The sequence below is a fragment of the Scyliorhinus torazame genome, chromosome 17 (assembly GCF_047496885.1).
Source record: "Scyliorhinus torazame isolate Kashiwa2021f chromosome 17, sScyTor2.1, whole genome shotgun sequence".
NCBI lineage: Eukaryota > Metazoa > Chordata > Chondrichthyes > Carcharhiniformes > Scyliorhinidae > Scyliorhinus > Scyliorhinus torazame.
Genome location: NC_092723.1, coordinates 22,719,806 through 22,742,045, shown reverse-complemented (window position 1 = coordinate 22,742,045; position 22,240 = coordinate 22,719,806). Strand labels below are relative to the sequence as shown.

At 48.1% G+C, this 22,240-nt stretch overlaps 1 protein-coding gene across 1 annotated transcript in view; it reads left to right on the top strand.

Annotated features, from left to right (window-relative positions):
• LOC140393777 (tyrosine-protein phosphatase non-receptor type 22-like) overlaps window positions 1-5,223 on the top strand; it is a 109,494-nt gene extending 104,271 nt beyond the window's left edge. Inside the window, exon 21 of the mRNA XM_072480187.1 lies at window positions 4,520-5,223. Coding sequence (XP_072336288.1) covers window positions 4,520-4,581 — 62 coding nt within the window. The 3' untranslated portion in view covers window positions 4,582-5,223. The remainder of the gene's footprint in view (window positions 1-4,519) is intronic.
• Window positions 5,224-22,240: the final 17,017 nt, after the last annotated feature.

Here is a 22,240-nt window from a genome sequence, read left to right as displayed (position 1 = left end):
ATGGGCCGAAGTCCCACCGCTAAAATGCCTGTCTCGCCGGCGTAAAGTAAACCACCTACCTTACCGGCGGGACAAGGCGGCGCGGGCGGGCTCCGGGGTCCTGGGGGGGGGCGCAGGGCGATCTGACCCCGGGGGGTGCCCCCACGGTGGCCTGGCCCGCGATCGGGGCCCACCGATCCGCGGGCGGGCCTGTGCCGTGGGGGCACTCTATCCCTTCCGCCTCCGCCACGGTCTCCACCATGGCGGAGGCAGAAGAGACTCCCTCCACTGCGCATGCGCGAGAAACTGTCAGCGGCCGCTGACGGCGCTCCCGCGCATGCGCCGCCTGGAGATGTCATTTCCGCGCCGGCTGGAAATGACATCTCCAGCCGGCTGGAAATGACATCTGACAACCTTAAGGTTGGGGCTCGGCCCCCAAAGATGCGGAGCATTCCGCACCTTCGGGGCGGCGCGATGCCCGACTGATTTGCGCCGTTTTGGGCGCCAGTCGGCGGACAGCACGCCGTTTCCGGAGAATTTCGCCCCTTATTCTTGTGGATTTGTCTCCTCCATATCTCATTACCTCCTGCAGTCCTACAACCAACCAAGAACACCTCCGACACAGGCCCCCTGTACTTTCCGCACTCTCTCCACTCCACCATTGGCAACTGTGCCTTCAGCTGCACGGACCCTGAGCTCTGGAAGTCCACCCATAAATCTTTCACTTTCCTTGCTTCTCTCTCCTAAAGGTGACCTTTAAAACTTACCTCTTTATTCAAGCTTTTGGTCACCTTTCCCAACATTTCCTTATGTGACATGATGGCAATTGAGATATTTAAATGGGAATTCGATTGTTATCTGAAAAGAAAGAATGGGCAGAGTTATGGGGAAACGGCAGGGAAATGGCACTAGATGAAGTGCTGCTTCGGAGAGCTGATATAGAAATGATGGGCCGAATGGCCTGCTTCTGTGCTGTGGCAATTATGTGTTTCTGTGATATGGCACATTTTGTTTAGTAAGCACCTGTGAAGTGCCTTGGGAAGTTTTAAGATGATAAAGTAGTTAGATAAATGTAAGGGGCGGTATTCTCCCCCCCGGGCCGGGTGGGAGAATCGCCAGGCGCCGCGCGAATCGCACCTCGCCGCCCCGACCCCTGCACGTGATTCTCCCACCTCCCCGAAAACAGCGATCGCGAATCGCGCCAGGCCGAACGCGAGCGGCGATTCTCCGGCCCAGATGGGCCAAGCAGCCACGCATAAACGGCCTAGTCCTGCCCGTGCCGTCCACACCTGGTCGCTGCCGGTGGGTACCCGTCGCAAAGGCTTGGGGGGGGGGGGGGGGGCAGCCTGGGAGGGGAGGAGGGGGGCTCCGTTCCCCGGGGGGGCCTCCGATGGGGTCTGGCCCTCCATCGGGGGGCCGGCCTCTCCCGCCCCCCCCCGGGCCTACTTCCTTGCGCGACCGGCGCCATGTTGGTGAGGGGCCGGAGTGCTCCGCGTGGTTACCGCGCATGCGCTTGTTGGCGCCGGCCCAACTGCGCATGCGCGGAACCCAAGGCGCCGCGTCTTTTACACGGCGCCGGGTCTCTGACACCATGCCGAGGCCCCGCTCACATAAATCGCACAACGCCCCTGCTAGCCCCACGGAGGACGGAGAATAGGGGTCTGGGAACGGGCACCGATGCCGGAGTAAAACACTCCGGTTTTTACTCCAGTGTCGGCACTTAGACTCCCGTTGGGAGAATCCCGCCCAGGGTGTTGTTGGAATATATATGCCTACATGCTGGTTGAGTGTTGCATTTGATGAACATGGATTGTGATTGCTAACTGGTGGAATCAGAGAGAGACACGAATATTAAAGAAAAGGGCAAGAGGAGATCAGCTGCACAACTGTTTCCCGAGTTCAAAGTTAATATTCACTTCCCCGTTCCTTAAATTGCAGAACAATGTTGTACGTTTATAGAAACAGTTTAAATAAAAAGCCCTTCTCTCATTCATTTGGGGGAACTTGCTTCTGGATCAGTGCGGTGGTCCTATTCGCTACCCTCGCTTAAAGTCTGTAAGGTCAGGAAGGGATATTTTGATACAGCATCAACTGGGGAAGTTTGGAGCTGGGAATTTCAAGACAATCATGAATGCAAACAAACTTAGTTCCTCTAACGGACATGATCATAGGTCAACTTTGCTTTTCCACCTATTGGGTCTGTGCCTGGGATCCTGGGATCGAAAGTTTTTGTTCCATAATGTTACTGAACCTCACGGTGCACAGCAGCTAACTGATTATCAGTATTAAGTTTGTATCCACTCGAGTTCAGAAGAGTAAGGGGCAACTCGATCGAGACCTTTAAGATTCTGAGGGGTCTTGACAGGGTGGATGTAGAGAGGGTGCTTCCCCTTGGAGGAAAACTAGTGGTCACTGTTTAAAATTAAGGGTTCACTCACTTAAGACAGAGATGACAAGAGGTTTTTTTCTCTCAGATGGTCGTGAGTCTTTGCAACTCTCTTCCTCAAAAGGCGGTGGAAGCAGAGCTTTTGAAACTTTTTAAGGCAGAGCTGGATGGATTAACAAGATGGTGAAAGGTTATCGGGGTAGGCAGGAGTTCAGGTTACAATCACATCAGCCATTGAATGGTGGAGCAGGCTTGAGAGGCTGAGGTGGCCTCCTCCCATTCTAGTTTGCATGTTTGCTGTATCAACTTACCATGTGCACTCATGTAAAAGCCAGACTTTTGAGTCCAATTTTGTTTAGGTCAAAAGATAGGGGGCGGGATTCTCCGACCCCCCCCCCCCCCCCCCCCCCCCTCCCCCGGGCCGGGTCGGAGAATCGCCGGGGGGCGGTGTGAATCCCGTCCCTGCCGGCTGCTGAATTCTCCGGCGCCGGAGAATTGGCGGGGGTGGGAATTGCGCCGGTCGGCGGCCGCTGCCAGCGGCCCCCCGGCGATTCCCCGGCCCGCGATGGGCCGAAGTCCCGCCCGTTCTATGCAGGTCCCGCCGGCGTAAATTGGAATAGGTCCCTTACCGGCAGGACCTGGCGGCATGGGCGGGCTCCGGGGTCCTCGGGAAGAGGAGGGGGGGGGCGTGGGCGATCTGGCCCCGGGGGGGGTGCACGCACGGTAGCCTGGTCCACGATCGGGGCCCACCGATCCGCGGGCGGGCCTGTGCCGTGGGGGCACTCTATTCCTCCGCGCCAGCCATGTAAGCCTATGCGATGGCCGGCGTGAAGGTGAACACCCACCTGCGCAGGCGCGGGGATGACGTCAGCAGCCGCTGACGCTCCCAGGCATGCACGGACCTGCGCCGGACGGCAGAGTCCCTTCGGCCCGGGCTGGCGCATTGTCAAAGGCCTTCCACGCCGACCAGCGGGTCGCAAACCACTCCAGCGCCAGCCTAGCCGCTGAAGGTGCGGAGAATTCCGCACCTTTGGGGCGGCCCGACACCGGAGTGGTTCACGCCACTCTGTCCCGTCTGGACCCCCAGCTCCGCCGGGTACGGGAGAATCCCGCCCAGGAGGTCAACTTTTACACAAGTAATGTTCCCAAGAGGTTGGCACACATGCTTGATTTGGGCCCATGTGAAATCAAGAAAGACCTAATGAATCATAGTCATTGAAAATGAACCATAGTAATTAATAATCGCAGTACAGTTGGTCATACACAATCCGATCACTTTCATTTAAAAAAAATTAATTTAGAGTACCCAATTCATTTGTTTTTCCAATTTAGCGTGGCCAATCCACCTACCCTGCACAACTTTGGGTTGTGGGGGCAAAACTCATGCAAACACGGGGAGAATGTGCAAACTCCACACGGACAGTGACCCGGGGCCGGGATCGAACCTGGGACTTCGGTGCCGTGAGGCAGCCGTGCTAACCACTGCACCACCGTGCTGCCCTCGATCAGTTTAATAATTTGAATACATAAAAACAAAACTTACACATGTAGATATTTTAAGCATTTATTTACCAGTATTCAGTTTCATTAGTATTTATTCATTCATAATGAACTACAATCGTTAAGATCTCCTGGATTATACTTGGGTTCTGAAATATTTGCATTTTTGTCCCTGAAAACTAGGGTTGACTTTAACATGAGGCATATGTAAGATGACATTCTTTTAAGGCCAATATCATGGTCAACTTTTACATGAGATTGTCTATACATGTGTAAAATTCAATGTTAATTATTACCAGAGGGTGGTGAGATTGTGGAATTCGCTACCACAGTGAGTAGTTGAGGCAAATAGAAAAGATCCCTTTAAGAGCAATCTAGATAAACACATAAGGGTGAAAGGAATTAAAGGATATAATGATCAGGTGAGATAAAGTGGAGTGGCAGGAGCTTCCTCTGGAGCATAAACACGAGCATGGAGCAATTGGGCCAAATGTAACAGCCTCCCCGAACAGGCGCCGGAATGTGGCGACTAGGGGCTTTTCACAGTAACTTCATTTGAAGCCTACATGTGACAATAAGCGATTTTCTTTCTTTCAAATGGCCTGTTTCCGTGCTCTGAATATTTTGTAATTTTAAGTTGTTTATTTATTGTAGGATTCAAGAATCGCTTTTCGAAACCCAAAGGACCAAGAAATCCTCCTGCAGACTGGGTCTGAAGCAGCCCTTGTGGTGAAATCCTCTCGCACTCAGAAATCAAACAGGACAAGATGTGATTTTCCCGACTGAGCTCATCTTCTAATTCACCCCAATGGAAATTTCTTCTCCTGGGGAATGCGTATATCCTCTCGCAGGGAGACAGAGGAATTCCTCCTCTCTGTCATGAAAAACACAGGATGACTGAAAATGCGTTCTCAAGCTTTGCTTCCCTGTGGCACAGGTTTCCGAAAGGAGGGAAGAATCTGGGACATTTTATTAAGAGAGGAATTGCACTCCCTGTCTTAGGATGGTTGACTGATGCACAATTCAGGAATCTCAGGATTACAGTCAGATCTAGTTACATTTTTGAATCTTATGAACGTAAATCATTGCACCTTTTAAAAATTCTGAAGCTCATTTCTGCTCCACTTCTGCAGAAGAAGCTTGATTAGGAAAATGATCATTTGCACACAGAGATCGAATGCGTGTGCAGGTCAGTGATGGGGGGTTTTCCCAGTCGGACAGTAGGAGGCTCAAACCATTCCTGCTGGCTGGCTGGCAGTAGGTCTTTGCCCACTATTCATACATTGTAAGTGATTTTAGGGTTGAATCAGTAATAAATATATTTGAAACCTACGGACATCAATAAAGGTTTCCCATGATTTGCATTTTCACTGAGATTTTTCATCTTTTGAATCACACGCAGCAACAGGGCATATTCAGTAGAATGCTGTGGGGGAGAGGGGACAGAGTTAATCCAGTTCGGTAATGCGGCGAGTGGGTTTTTGAAAATTATTTCTTGGGACATGAACATCCGGATGGTGTGTGGCTTGGTGGGGAACTTGCAGTGGTGGTATTCTCTTCCATCAGTTGCCCTTGTCCTTTGGCAGAGGTTTTGAAGGTGCTGTTGAAGGAGTCTTGGTGAGTGGATGCAGTGCATGAGATGGTACATACTGCTGCCATTGTGCACAAAGGTGGTGGGAGTGAATGTGGTGGATGGGGTCCCAATCAAGGTGGCCGCTTTGTCCTGGGCGTTATTGAGTTTCTTGAGTGTTGTTGGAGCTGCACTCATCCAGGCAAGTGGAGAGTATTCCATCACATTCCTGACTTGTGCCTTGTAGATGGTGGACAGGCAGGAGGTGAGTCACTCGCCGCAGGATTCCTAGCCTTTGACCTGCTCTTGTAGCTACAGTATTTATATGGCTAGTCCGGTTCAGTTTCTGGTCAATATTAACCCCCAGGATGTTGACAGTGGGGGGATTCAGTGATGGCAGTGCCATCGAATGTCGCGGGGAGATGGTTAGATTTTCTCTTGTTGGAGACGGCCATTGCCTGGCATTTGTGTGATACAAATGTTACTTCCCACTTGTCAGCCCAATCCTGGATACTGTCCCGGTCTTGCGACATGAGGAAATGGACTGCTTTGGTTTAGTAGTAATGAGGGGGGTGGGGGAGAGGGAAAGTTTGAATAGCATGGCTGGAATTTTCCTGCCCCCTCCTGTGTACAGTAACTGGAAAGTACTGTGTAAGCAGGCTAAGTTATTTCTTTCGAACAGTTTAGACAGGGTAAACTCACTCTCAGCTGTGGGAGCTGAGTAGTTAATCGGATGGCTGCTTCAATCAAGTTTCTGTCTTCCCAGTTCAGTTATGTCTAATTTCAGTCTTTCGTGCAGCCCAAGCAAAAGGAGTGCATCAGGGAATTGAGAGCAAGCTTGGAGTTTGACTTTCCCTTCGCCTTCTCTACCTTTCTCATCCTCTGGGATTGGTCTTTATTAGAGGGAAAGGAGCTAAATGTTTGGTGAGAATCTGTGAAGTGGGTAAGTTCTACCCCATTCCTAAGTTTGAAAATAGTGCACAACTTGGTGGTAAAGTTAATAAAATGTATAAAAAACACCATAAGTAAGTAAACAATTTAATGAAGAATTGTTTAAAACACATTAAGGATCGCAGGACAGGTTATGTGTCAAGGTTGTAGCATGTGGGATCTCCTGGATTACTGTGATCCAGGGCAAACCCATCTGCAGTAAGTGTTTGCGGCTTGAGGAATTTCAGCTCAGTCATTAGAGTTTGGTAAGTGGGGGTGCTTAAATTGATACAGCTGAGCTGTGGACACCCGACACATCAGGGAGGGAGAGAGTTACCTGAATGCTTTATTTCAGGAGGCATTCGCACTCCTTAGGCTGGGGTCGGCTGGTCAGGGACCAGGAGAGTGTGACTGCGAGTGAGGCAGGTAAGGGCAGGAGAGCTCTGCAATTGTCCAACAGATATGAGGTTCTTTCACTTGTCGGGAATGATAGAAGGGGCTGCAAGGTGGGTGAGCTGACTGACTATGGTGCAGGAAGCCATTCGAGTGAGGAAGCATGTAAAAATGCAATGGTAGTAGGGGACAGTAGAGTGAGGAGGATCGATGGTGTTCTCTGTAGCAAGAATCGAGAATCGAGACGGCTGCATTGCCTGCTTGGTGTCAGGGTTTGGAACATCTGCTCAGTGATGGAGAGGAACCTGCAGTGAGAGGGGTAGGATCCAGTGATCATGGTCCGTGTACATGCCAACGACATAGACAGGAAGAGGAAGTAGATTCTGCAGTCAGTATGAGGCACCAAATTAAGAAGCAGAACCTCAAAGGTAATCATTTCTGGATTATTACATGAGCCACATGCACATTGGTATAGGACAAATAACATAAGAGAAAGGAATGCATAGTTCAAAAGACTGGTGTTGGAGAAGTGGGTTCCAATTCCTGGGGCTCTGGCCCCAGTACTGGGGAAATTGGGATGTGTACTGTTAAAATGGTCTACACCTGAACCGTGCGAGGGCTGATGTTCTAGCGAGCCACATAACTAGGGAAGTAGAGAGTTTTAAACGGAATAGTGGGAGTAAGGGATCAAATTTGAGAAGATGTGGTAGACCAAAGAGTAGAGACAAGGTAAGAGAGAAAGGTACTAATATGGGAAATTACAAACAGGCCATGACAGGAAGGGACAGAGTGCAAATCTATGAGTAAATCAGCAGGTAGGCAAGCTGCTACAAATATAATAAAAGGACAAAATTAAAAGCTCTGTATCTAAATACACATAACATTTGAAACAAACAGATGAACTGATAGTGCAAATAGAAATGAATAAGTATGATTTGTAGGCATCACAGAGACAGGCTACAGGATGACATAGATTGGGACCTGAATATCAATGGCTATGTGGCATTTAGGAAGGTCAGGAAATTAAGAAACAGTGGGGGGGGGGTCTCTGTTAATTAATCATGCTATTAGAACATTAGACAAGAATGAATTAAGTTCAGGAAACCAGGACGTCGAGGCAGTTTTGGTTGATTTGAAAATTTCTAAAGGCAAGAAGTTGCTTGTGGGGGTGGTGTACTGGCTCCCTAATTGTAACACATGGTAGGACAAAGTATAAAAGAGATAAAGGGAGCTTCTCAAAGCTTTGCCGATAATCATGGGGATTTTAATCTACATATAAAATAGTTTCATAGAACAGCACATTCTAGAGCCAACCATAGAGAAGGCCATACTAGACCTGGTATTGTGCAATGAGACAGGATTAATTAATAACCTCATAGTGAAGGTAACCCTAGGTATCAGTGATCATAATATGATTGAATTTTACATTCAGTTTAAGGGAGAGAAGAGTGTGTCCAAGACTAGTATTTTAAACTTACATAAGGACAATTATGAGGGAATGGAAGCATAATGTGAACTGGCAAATGTGCTGCAGGGATAGATCAAAGGATATTTCAGAATTCACAGAATAAACATTCCAATGAGAAAGAAAAATTCCAAGGGGAGGGGGCTCATCATCCTTGTTTAAATACAAACGTTAAAGACAGTATGAGGGTAACACGGTAGCACACGTGGCTAGCACTGTGGCTTCACAGCACCCGGGTCCCAGGTTCGATTCCCTGCTGGGTCACTGTCTATGCAGAGTCTACACGTTCTCCCCTTGTCTGCATGGGTTTTCTCCGGGTGCCCCGGTTTCCTCCCACAGTCCAAAGACGTGCAGGTTAGGTGGATTGGCCACGCTAAATTGCCCTTTGTGTCCAAAAAGGATAGGAGGGGTTATTGGCTTATGGGGATAGGGTGGAAGTGAGGGCTTAAGTGGGTCGGTGCAGACTCGAAGGGCCGAATGGCCTCCTGCACTGAATGTTCTATATTCTATGTTGTTAAAAGTAAAGAAAAAGCACATATTTGGGATAAGACAAGTGGCTGATCAGAAGATTAGAAAAAATGGGTGGCACAGTGGTTAGCACTGCTGCCTCACAGCACAACTGTGTCACCCATTTTTTCTAATCTTCAATTCTGGACTTGGGTGACTGTCAGTGTAGAGTTTGCACATTCTCCCCATGTCTGTGTGGGTTTCCTCCGGGTGCTCAGGTGTCCTCCCACAGTCCAAATATGTCCAGGTTGGGTGGATTGGCCGTGCTAAATCACCTCTTAGTGCCCAGGGATGGAAAGGTTAGGTTAAGGGGTTATTGGGCTAGGAGTTGGGCTTGGGTGAAGTGCTCTTTCAGAGTGTTGGTGCATACTCAATGGGCCAAATGATCTTCTTCTGCACTACAGGGATTCTATAATTCTATAGTATATGGAACATTAGAGAATGACAAAAAGATTGAGAAGGAGGGAAAAACTGTAGTGCGAGAGAAAGTTAGCTAGTAATATAAAAATGGATAGTAAGAGTTTCTGTAGATATTTAAATAAAAGTTAATAAAGTGAGTGTTGGTCCGATAGAAAGTTAGTCTTGGGTATTGATCATGGAAAGTAGGGCTATAGCGGATGAATTAAACAGGTATTTTGCACGGTTCTTCACTATAGACGACACACGTACCATCCCAGAAAGAGCTGTAAATCAGGAAATGAAAGGGAGGGAGGAATGGAGGAAAATTACAATCACCAGAGAAGTGGTATTGAGCAAATAGCTGGGTCTGTGGGCTGACAAATTAGATTGGAAGATCGCAAATGTAACTCCTTTGTTCAGAAAGCAGGAAACAACAGGCCAGTTAGCCTCAAATCTGTCAGGGGGAAATGTTAGAAGCCATTATTAAAGGTGTTATCGCAGGGCTCTTGAAAAAATTCAAGGCAAGCAGGCAGAGTCAACATGGTTTTGTGAAAGAAAAATCACGTTAAACCAATTTATTGGAGTTCTTCGAATGCGTCACATCTGCTGTGGATAGAGTGGATATACTGTACCTCAATTTCCAGTGGCATTTGATAAGGTGCCACATCGAAGGTCATTGCAGAATATAAACCTTATGGTGTATGAAGTAACATATTGTCATGGATTGAAGATTGGTTAGCTAACAGGAAACAGAAACTAGGCATTAATGGGTCTTTATCTGGTTGACAGGATGTAACAAATGGTGTGCCGCCGGGCTCAGTGCTGGGACTTCCATATTTTACAGTTTATATAAATGACTTGGATAAAGGGACTTGAAGGTATGATTGCTAAATATATTGACAACAAAAAGATAGGTAGGAAAGTAAATTGTAAAGAGGATATCAGGAGGCTACAAAGAGACATAGATAGGTTAAGTTTGTGGGCAAAAATCTGGCAAATGGAGTGAGCAAATATGAAATTGTCCATTTTAGCAGAAAAACATAAAAAGGCTTCTGATCTAAATGGTGAGAGATTGCAGAGCTTGGAGGTGCAGAGGGATCTGAGCGTCCCACTGCATGAATCACAAAAGGCAGGTACCACAAGTAATTAGGAAAGCTAAATCATAGAATTTCATAGAATTTACAGTGCAGAAGGAGGCCATTCGGCCCATCGAGTCTGCACTGGCTCTTCGAAAGAGCACCCTACCCAAGCCCACACTCCCACCCTATCCCCATAACCCAGTAGCCCCATCCAACACTAAGGGCAATTTTGGACACTAAGGGCAATTTATCATGGCCAATCCACCTAACCTGCACATCTTTGGACTGTGGGAGGAAACCGGAACATCCGGAGGAAACCCACGCACACACGGGGAGAACGTGCAGACTCCACACAGACAGTGACCCAGCCGGGAATCGAACCTGGGACCCTGGAGCTGGAGCTAAAAGAATGTTGTTGTTTATTGTGAGGGAATTGATTATAAAAATAGGGAGGTTATGCTTCAGTTGTACAGGGCGTTGGTGAGACCACATCGAGAGTATTGTGTACAGTACTGATCTTACATAAGGAAAGATCTAATCTAATAATTTTTATTGTCACAAGTAGGCTTACATTAACTACTGCAATGAAACTACTGTGAAAAGCCCCTAGTGGCCACATTCCGGTGTCTGTTCGGGTACACGGAGGGAGAATTTAGAATGTCCAAATTACCAACAGGGACTTGTGGGAGGAAACCAGAGCACCCGGGGGAAACCCACGCAGACATGGGGAGAACGTGCAGACTCCGCACAGACAGTGACCCAAGCTGGGAATCGGACCTGGGACCCTGGTGCTGTGAAGCAACAGTGCTACCCACTGTACTACCCTGCTGCAAATGCGTTAGAAGCGGTTCATAGAAGATTTACTGGACTAATACCAGGAATGGATGGCTAGTCTTATGATGAAAGGTTTGACAGGTTTGTACGCACTAGTTTCTGGGCACAATTCAACTATTTGGGAAGAAAGTCCCCTCGCGAACGCATTTAGCCGTGTGTTTCCCGGCACTAGCAACGGCAAGAAATACATGGCTATACAACGCAAGTCTCATTGTATCAGGGGTCTCAGCGGGGAACGCGCGCATGAGGCCGCACTTAGCCCCCATTTTATACACTGATGAGCTCCGCTCAGCAGAACTTCCCAGTATAACGAGAGATCGAGACGCCATTTTCAAAAGTCGACCCAATCTCCAAGGCCCTCGAAGTGACCCCCAACCCTTCCCAGAATGCACTATGGGATTGTCCGCCCCTCCCCACGAACACCCCAGTGCCCATGCCAGCTAGCAGTTCCAGGCTAGCACCAAGGTGGCACTGCCAGGGTGTCAGGCAAGCACTGCCAGGGTGCCCAGGTTGTACCAGCAGTGCCAGGGCACCACCCTGCCCAAAGGACATGCAACGGGGAGACCCCCACAAGCGCTGTTCCCTCTGGTCCCCGTTTGTGGAGACCAGTACAAACGGCACTCGCCTGAGATCTCCAAGGCGAAGGAGATAGATCCCAACACCTCGGGAAACTGCACGTTAAAATGAGACCAACTTTCGCTTTAATATGCAGACTTGCCAAAATGTTATGGCGGGATTTACATTGCAACATCTCGCGAAATCGCGTTTGATCTTGTGAGGTGTTGCGAGCCTGGTAGATCCCGTGAGCGGAGTCTCCCGGCTTTTATCAGCCACGCTGCACCACGGCAAGCTGACTTCCAGGCACAGCATGGCAATTGGATTGCGGCCTAAAAGAGTAAGAGGCGACTTCATCGAAACCGTTACGATCCGACTTGGTATTGACAAGGTGGATGTGGAGAGGATGTTTCCTCTTGTAGGAGAATCTGGAATAGAACCTTTCTTCCGACCCTATCCGGGTATATTTAACCTTTTCCAATCGCAGGAATTCTGTCAGGTCTCCCAACCATGCTGAGGCCCTGGGTGGTACCGTCGACCTCCAAGCAGGACTCGCCTCTGGGCCACCAAGGAGGCAAAGGCCAACATGACAGCATTCCTCCCCTGAAAGAGCTCTGGGGAGTCTGACACCCCAAAGATCGCCATCAGCAGACACGGCTCCAGCTTGACCCCAATGATCTCTGACATGATCTCAAAAAACGAGACACAGAACCGAACTGGCTTGGGGCAGGATCAGAACATGTGTGAGTGATTTGCCAACCCCCTTGAACAATGCTCACACCTGTCCACCACACCAGGGAAGAACCCCCTAATTTGCATCTTAGTTAAGTGCACTCTATGTACTACTTTAAACTGTATCGGGCTCAGCCTAGCGCAGGAGAAGGTAAAGTTCACCCTATGCAAGATCTCACTCCACACCCCTCCCTCTAGCCCTAGGCCCAGCTCTAATTCGCACCTCCTCTTTACGTCTTCCAGTAATGATTTCCCCGTCTCCTGCAAACACCCATATATTTCGGAGACCTTCCCTCGCCCCATCGCACCCTGTGACAGCATCCTATCTATCAATGTGGGTCTCGGTAACCTGGGGAACGAAGACAGCTGTTAGGAACAAAGTTCCTCACCTGCAAATATCTGAATGCACCTGCCCTCGGGAGTTGAAATTTCTCCTCCAGACCCACAAACCTACCTTCCATAAACTAATCCCTGAACCTCTCAAACCCTTTTCTCCTCCATATCCTGTACATTGTTTCTAGCCCTGGCGGTGCAAAACTATGATTATCACAAATTGGCAACAGTAATGACATGTCCCCAATCCAAAATGTTGCTAAACTAACACTCTTGACGATGCCTCTACCACCGGGCTCGTCGAGAGTGTGGCTGGGGGGAATGGAAGAGGGGCTGTAACCAACACCCTTAGAGATGACCCTACACAAAAGGCCTCCCCCTTCGGTCCCCACCCAGGGCCTGGCTCCTCAAACCATCTTCACACTTTCCCAACGTTAACGGCCCAGTAAGAGAAACATAGAAAATAGGAGCTGGAGGAGGACATTCGGCCCTTTGAGCATGCTCCAAAACCTTGCCTAGTATTCAATAGTGAAATAGGCCTGTGAGACCCACAACCTAAGGAACTTTTGTCCTTTTTGGGGATTAGAGAAATCAGGTTTGGTAGCACCAACCCACCCGATTGTCACCCTCTCTGCAAGCTCTTCCAATCCTGGGAGTCTTTTCCACACAGACAAAGGCAGAGATTAATCTATCAACGCTAGCAAAAAAAGATTTAAGGAGGAAGATTGGAAGACATATAAAACATAAAAGTACATATTGGGGAAAAAAATAAGAGTCCACACACCTCATGGACTAAACAACCCCATACTATTTATCACATGAGAGAAGAAGAAAAGGAAACACCAAAGAGCAAAAACACAACCAGTGACAGGAACAATAAACATGAACGTGCAAAATTCAAAATCACCCATAACCACAATCAAATCTATCCTCGTCCGCTCCTCCTCACAAAGTCATTTGCCTCCTCTGACGTATTGAAGTAATGGTCTTTGCTTTTAAACGTGACCCCCAGTCGAGCTGGGTACTGTGGTGATATGCCTAAGGGCTGTATCATAGTTGGATGGTGTGAGACCTCCAACCAGCAGGTGGCGGTACAGACACATCATGCGGTCTCAAGACCAAGGTCATGTGACCGGAGACCTGTATATAAAGAGAGGCTCATCCGGCCATCTTCAGAACACGTGATAGAGGGTGATAAGACATGCATGTAACAGGTCAGCAGAAATTGCAAATTCCAGAGGAGTAGCAAGACTCCATGATAATGTGAACTGTATCAGATTGCCATCCTACTGCGCGACTCACAATAAAAGGATCTTGGTTGGACAGATGAAAGTGGTGAGTTCATTTTAAAAGGTCAAGGGACCAAACATAAGTTACACCATTCCGAATCGCACCTTGGGCGGAATTCTCCCCCCCCCCCCCCCCCCCCATGCCGGGTGGGAGAATCGCCGGGGCGCCGCGCATGTCCCGCCACGCTGCCCCAACGTGATTCTCCCCCCCACCCCCCCCAAACCGGCACGGCGAGAATCACAGCTGGCCGCTGGGAGAATCGTCGCTCGCTGTTTGCAAAAGGCGAGCGGCGATTCTCCGGCCCGGATGGGCCGAGCGGCCTGCCCAATGCGACGGGTTCACACCAGCGCCGACCACACCTGGTCGCTGCCGGCGGGAACAGCGTGGGAACGCTGGGGGAGCGGCCTGTGGGGGGGAGGGGTTCCTGCACCAGGAGGGGGCCTCAAATGAGGTCTGGCCTGTGATCAGTGCCCAGCGATCGGCGGGCCGGCCTCTCTGAAGGAGGACCTCCTTTCCTCCGCCGCCCCACAAGATCCATCCGACATCTTGCGGGGCGGCCTCGGGGAGGACGGCAACCGTGCATGCACGGGTGACGTCATTTACACGGCGCCAAGGCCCAGCGCGCGTAAATGACGCAACGCCGTTCCTAGCCCCCCAGGGGTGGGAGAATAGGGGGCTGGGAGCGGGCTCCGATGCCGGAGTGAAACACTCCAGTTTTAACTCTGGCGTCAGCACTTAGACTCCCGATGGGAGAATTGTGCCCCTTAATTTTGTAAAGCACCGCCTTGGCATTGTTGAACCCAGCTCATCGCTTTGTCAGTTCTGCCCCGATGTCCTGGTAAATTGGAACAAGGTGCCCTTCCCAATAGCTTTCCTTCATGGCCTTTGCCCATTTCAAGATCCGCTCTTTATCGTGAAATTTAAAAAAAAATATTTTAATCCAAATTTTCAATATTTTAACATTTTTATTAAAGAAAACACAACCCCCCCCAGATGGCAACCAGATCCCCAAAGTGTATAATAAACAAACCCCATCTCTTGTGGAACCCCTCATCTGCCCCTTTCAGAGTAAATCTCACCTTCTCCAAGTATAGGAACTCTATTAGATCCTCCAGCCACACCGAGACACCGGGGGGGGGCGGCGAATCGAATATGGCCTTCAGGGGACCAGGCTCCATCCAAATCTATGTGTAGGACCTCTGACTTGGTGCTAAAAAAAAGTCCCCCCAAATTTCTCCAACTTTGGGCAACTTTATTGAGAAATCTATGAAGACAGAATATGATTGCCTGCGGGGGATCCCCGGATTTCGGTTTCTGTCATAGTGACCCGTCCACCTTGGGAGGGTTAGTAAAGATGCCATCCCCCACTAACTTCCCGAACATCTTTGCCACAAATTCTGTGGCACTCATGCCTTTTATGCCTTCTGGTAGCCCGACAGTCTCCATATTTTGTCGCCTGGACCTGTTCTCTTTTTCTTCAACCTTGGCTCCTAAAACCTTTTGGGTCTCCACCATCAACAAAACCGTAGCTTCCAAAGAGGCAATCCGGTCGCTATGATCCGACACCGCCTCTTCCATCTCACGGATCTTCATGCCTTGTGCCTCCATCCGTCGCTCTACCCTCCCTAAGGTTACCTGAATGGGGGGGGGGGGCACCACTTCCTCGATTGTTCTGGAAAGATCCTCCACTATCAACTGCCTTTGTTTATGGAACTCCCCCACAAAGAATTCCATCAATTTTTCTATTGGTTCCGGGAACGGCATCGACGATCCTGAGGGCTCCGCCATGTTTTGTTTTCTCCTCACCACGACATACTGCCGAAGCTGGTGTGGAACGTTCACTAGTCTTCTCCTAGTTTTACCCCCTGAAGGCATCGCACATTGATGGAGACACTGGTGTTAAAATGGCTTTCTTTTTTTTTCTCAAATTGCACCCGTAAATCGGGTGGCAAGGGCCAAAGGCGCTTCACTAAACAGGAGCCACCTTGTTCACGATCGCTCACCACATCGCCGCAACCGCAAGTCCCCAGCCATGATCTTATTGATTGGCGGAACAGGCTTGAGGGGCCGAGTTGTCTACACCTGCTCCTAATTCGTATGTTCGCCTAATTGTCGGGCAATGAGAACTTAATCTAATTTCTGAAATGTAACTTTATCTTCCTAATCATCATCGTGTTTCAGGATGGAGAAAATAACTGATTTTCACTTCTGAAATCTGGCACCATCCACGTAAGAGATATCAAAGAGAAAAAAACATTCAGTCAGTGACTGTCAAATGAAGACAAAACTCTTCAGATGAACTGACAAGATGCCTACTGAGTTTTATGTGATGGTGATCACATCATCCTCTGTGACTCGATCCTGAACTTTCTAACCCACAGGCCACAATCAGTAAGGATAGGCAACAACACCTCCTCCACAATCATCCTCAACACCGGTGCCCCACAAGGCTGTGTTCTCAGCCCCCTACTATACTCCTTATACACCTATAACTGTGTGGCCAAATTCCCCTCCAACTCGATTTTCAAATTTGCTGATGACACCACAGTAGTGGGTCGGATTTCAAACAATGACGAGACAGAATACAGGAATGAGATAGAGAATCTGGTGAACTGGTGCGACGACGATAATCTCTCCCTCAATGTCAACAAAACGAAGGAGATTGTCATCGACTTCAGGAAGCGTAGTGGAGAACATGCCCCTGTCTACATCAATAGTAACGAAGTAGAAAGGGTCAAGAGCTTCAAGTTTTTAGGTGTCCAGATCACCAACAACCTGTCCTGGTCCCCCCCATGCTGACACTATAGTTAAGAAAGCCCACCAACGACTCTACTTTCTCAGAAGACTAAGGAGATTTGGCATGTCACCTACGACTCTCACCAACTTCGACAGATGCACCACAGAAAGCATTCTTTCTGGTTGTATCACAGCTTGGTATGGTTCTTGCTCTGCCCAAGACCGCAGGAAACTACAACAGGTTGTGAATGTAGCCCAATCCATTACGCAAACCAGATTCCCATCCATTGACTCTATCTATAATTCCCACTGCCTCGGAAAGGCAGCCAGCATAATTAAGGACCCCACGCACCTCGGACATACTCTCTTCCACCCTCTTCCGTCAGGAAAAAGATACCAAAGTTTGAGGTCACGTACCAACCGACTCAAGAACAGCTTCTTTCCTACTGCCATCAGACTTTTGAATGGACCTACCTCGTATTAAGTTGATCTTTCTCTACACCTTGCTATAACTGTAAAATTATATTCTGCAGTCTCTCCTTCCTTCCCTATGTACGGTATGCATTGTTTGTACAGCATGCAAGAAACAATACATTTCACATGTGACAATAATAAATCAAATCAAATCAAATGAATAGCTCAGCTGCCCAAATAAAGCAGTAGGTTATCTGGTCACTAGATGGAGCCAACATAACATTAAAAATGTTGCTGAACAGAGTGTAGCGAGGATTGAGACAACGGATTAGAACACAAATAATTAAACAGACCTTGGGCTCACAAGCTGTTAATTAATTTTTAATTCATGACTCGATATTGCCTCTTTAAACACAAGAAATTGCTTTTCAAATGAATGATTAGTGTGCTGACGCCACCACCAACCACTCTCTCACTCTACTCCTTCAGCATTGCTAAATTATCAGATTGCTTCTTCAATATCCAGTACTGGATGAACAGAAATTTACTCCGTGAATATTAGGATGACTGAAGCCATTATTGTCCGTCCCTGCTCCAAACTCTGTTCCTTATCTCTCTTCTTGGCAACTGTCTGAGATTAAACCAGCCTGTTTGTAACCTTGGTGTCACATTTGATTCCAGGATGGGTTTCCGACCCCGGACCCCCACATTCTACCCTCTCTATACTTCAGGTCATTGAAATCTCTGCTGCCTGTGCCTTAACAAATTCTGTTGCCCTGTCACCCCTATGCTCGCTGACCTACATTGGCTCCCGGTCAAGAAATATCTTAATTTAAAAACTCTCATCCTTCTTTTCGAATCCCTTCATGGCCTTACCTCTCCCTATCTCTGTAGCCTCCGCCAATCCCATAACCCTCCAAGATATCTACCCTCCTCTAACTCTGACGTCTCTTTTAAAATTCATTGATGGGATGTGGGCTTCGTTGGCAAAGGCCAGCATTTACTTCCCACCCCCAATTGCCCTTGAGAAGGTGGTGGTGAGCCGGCTTCTTGAACCACTGCAGTTCATGTGGTGTGAGTGCATATACAGTGCTGTTAGGGAGGGAATTCCAGGATTCTGACTTTATGGCAGTGAAGGAACGATGCTCTCGTTTCATGTCAGGATGGTGGGTGGTTCGGAGGGGAGCGTGCAGGTGCCGGTGGTCTCATGGACCATCTGCCCTTGTCCTTTTATGTGGTAGAGTTTGTGGGTTTGGAAGGTGCTGTTGAAGGAGCCCTGGTGAGTTCCTGTAGTGCATCTTGTAGATGGTGCACACTGCTGCCAGTGCGTCGGTGGTGGAGCGAGTGGATGTTGAAGATGATGGATGGGGAGCCAATCAAGCAGACTGCTTTATCCTGGATAGTGTCAGCATCTTGACTATTGTTGGAGCTGCACTCATCAGACAAGTGGAGAGTATTCCATCATACTACTAACTTGTGCAATTGGACAGGCTTTGGAGAGTCAGAAGGTGAGTTACTTGGTGCAGGAGGTGAGTTACTTGGTGCAGGATTCCTAGCCTCTGACCTTCTCTTGTAGCCACAATTTTTATATGGCTGGTCCAGTTCAGTTTGTTTAATGGTAACCCAAAAGATGGTGATAGTGGGGGATTCAGTGATGGTAATGCCATTGAATAACGAGAGGACATTATTTTGACTTTCTGTATGCAAGCATTGACTGCTTCATGAACTGAGGATTTGCAAATGGTGCTGAACATTGTGCAATCATCAGCGAATATCCCCACTTCTGATCTAATGATGGTTTGACCCAGGACACCTGAGGAACTCCTGCAGTGATGTCCTGCAGCTGAGATGATTGACCTCCAACAACCACCACCATCTTCCTTTGTGCCAGGTATAACCCCTATCAGCAGAGTTTTCCCCTGATTCCCATTGACTAGTTTTATTAGGGCTCCTTGATGCCATACTCAGTCAAATGCTTGATGTCAAGTGCAGTAATTTTCACCTCACTTCTGGTGTTCAGCTCTTTTGTCCATGTTAGATTTAGATTTGTCATGTGTCGAGGTACAGCGAAAAGTATTCACTGCGTACAGTCCAGGCAGATCGTTCCATACATGAAAAACATGGGACACACAATAAATACACAATGTAAATACATAGACAGAGACATTGGATGAAGCATACGGAGTGTGGTGCTACTCAGTAGAGATGTGTGGAGGGATCAGTTCAGTCCATAAGAGGGTCATTCAGGAGTCTAGTAACAGCGGGGAAGAAGCTGTCTTTGAATCTGTTAGTGCGTGTTCTCAGACTTTTGGATCTTTGCCCAATGGAAGAGGTTGGAAGAGAGAATAAAGGGATCTTTGATTATGTAGCCGCTTTCCCGCTTGTTTGGAGCAAGACTGTAATGAGGTCAGGAGCTAAGTGATTCTGATGGAACCCGAACCGAGCATCAGTGAGCAGTTTATTGCTGAGTAAATACCACTTGGTATCACTGTTGATGACCCCTGACCCCTTTGCATCATTTTACTGATGATTGAGAGTAGACTGATAGGGTGGTAATTGGCTAGGTTCAATTTGTCCTGCTTTTTGTGTACCAGATATACCTGTGCTATTTTCCACATTGCCGGGTAGATGTCATTATTGTAGCTGTACTGGAACAGCTTGGCTAGGAGTGCAGCAAGTTCTGAAGCACTGTTTTCAGTACTATTGGCGGAATACTGTCAGGGTCCATAGCATTTGTAGTATACAGTGCTTTCAGCCACTTCTTGATATTACATGGAATGAATCGATTTGGCTGGACCAACATCTGTGATTCTGGGAACTTCGGGAGGAGGCCGAGATGGGTTATCCTCTTAGCATTTCTAGCTGAAGATTGTTGTAAATGCTTCAGTCTTATCTCTTGCACTGATGTGCTGGGCTTCCCCATCATTGACGATGGGATATTTGTGGAGCCTCCACCTCCTCCTGTTACTTGTTTAATTGTCCACCACCATTCCTGACTGGATGTGGCAGGACTGCAGAGCTTAGATCTGATCTGTTGGTTGTGGATTCACTTAGCTCTGTCTGTCACTTGCTGCTTCCACTGTTTGGCATGCAAGTAGTCCTGCATTGTGGCTTCACTAAGTTGACACCTCATTTTTAGGTATGCCAGATGCTTCTCCAGACATGCCTTCCTGAAACTTGTTATGGGCGAGGCGTTTTGAGAACCCCAAAATGAATCATGGAGTTCAACCAACCTCCCCCTTTAATGGAGTGTTGCTTTCGAAGCACGCGGCTTGTTCCCCAGGTGTGATATTACAATAATGGACACGTGGTTTTTAACACAAAACAATGTTTATTCTATGAACTCCACTTAACCTTTTAAATAAACATTGGATCCCTTAACACCCCTTACTTCAAAGATAACCCTGAAAATATTACAACACTAAATAATCCTTCAGTCATCCCTTTCAACATCCATGAGACTTATCACCTTTAAACAGCAACACATCAGGTTAAAGGCTTTACTATTAGGAGTTTAAATCACCCAAATGATCCAGAGATAGTCTTTCATGGCAGAGATCCAGCACCTTGCTTTTGTTCCTGCAGCTCTCTGGAAACACACACGCTGCTTTTTCAAAACTGGCTTTCTCCTTTTAAACAGCTCACCGCAAACCAGCCAGGCACTTTTTAGCTGCTCCCTCCCTATGCTGAAACTAAAAAACTTCAAAATGGCCGATCTGAAGCCCAGCTCCACCCACTCTCTGACATCACTGTTTTCTTAAAGGTACATTGCTTAAACATCCATTTCTTAAAGGTACTCTCACATGACAAACTCTTCATTGAATCAGGATTGATCTCCTGCCTTGGTGGTAATGGTAGAGTGGGGAGATATGCCAGGCCATGAGGTTACAGATTGTCATAGCAGTTACAGTGCAGAATTGTGATCGAGTATAATTCTGCTGCTACTGCTGATGGCCCACAGCGCCTCATGGTTGCTGTTTTGAGTTGCCTGATTTGTTCAATCCTATTTAGCACAGAGAATATCCTCAATGTGAAGACTTTTGAATTCCCAGTTAGAATTGCTCCACTGCTGGTGCCCTTGGTTCGGCCGCAAGCTCTGGAAATGCTTTCTCCAACTCTCTTCAACCTTTCCTCTTTTAAATCGTTTTTGTAAAAGCTTAGCTTTTTAACCAAGATTTTGGTCATCTGGACTATTGACTCTTTATGTAGCTCAATGTCATACTTTGTTTTATAACATTCCTGTGAAGAGCCTGGTGATGTTTCTTTAGGATAAAGGCATTAAAAATAGAAATTGTTGTTGAAAATATCTACTAGCACCTCTTTACTCTGCACTCCACTTACAGACGCCTTCTCTCCGCCCTGCCACACACGGTTCAAGTTCCATTATTGGGACCTCGGCACACAATCCGGACTGGCACCCCGAGTGCGACATCGAAGGAATGCTGCATTGTCGCATTGGCAGCGCTCAGGTAATTAAACTGTGATTCCATTTCCTCTCTCAGATGAATGTGAAAGATCCCACAGCCAGAGTTTCAAAGAAGCCCCGGCGAGTTCGCCTCTGTCCTGGGTTAATACCTATCCTTCAATCAGCATCACAAACACAAAATCAAACGCTGGATGGGGTGCCAATCAAGTGGGCTGCTTTTCCTGGATGGTGTCGAGCATCTTGAATGTTCTCCGAGTTGGAATGGGCCCAGAGAGGAGTGCCTCCGATGCAAGCCGCAAACCTGCCGTACCCAACGAGTTTGCAAACCAAGAAATCTCACTGAGGCACCAGACATCTAGGATGAAACGTGGCCCAGAAAGGCCTGACGAGATTAAAAGGCTCAATTAAACGGCTGCATTGTTACTCTGGAGCAGAATTCCAAAGATTAACCACTCCCAGAGAATAAATTCTTCCTCATCTCCATGTTAAATGAAGGATCTCTTATTTTTAAACTGAGCCCCATAGTTCAAGGTTGCCACAAGAGGGGGAAGCTTCTCTCAGCATCCACTCCACCAAACTGTGCCTCACCCAAGATGGCCCTCGGCCGGTGCCGTGAGGGAAGGTCGCCCCGCCTGTGAGTGACATCACGTCCGGCGGCCGTGCGGCGGTGCACGCTCCACTCTGTCCGTCAGCCACTTCCGGCCGCTCGCGA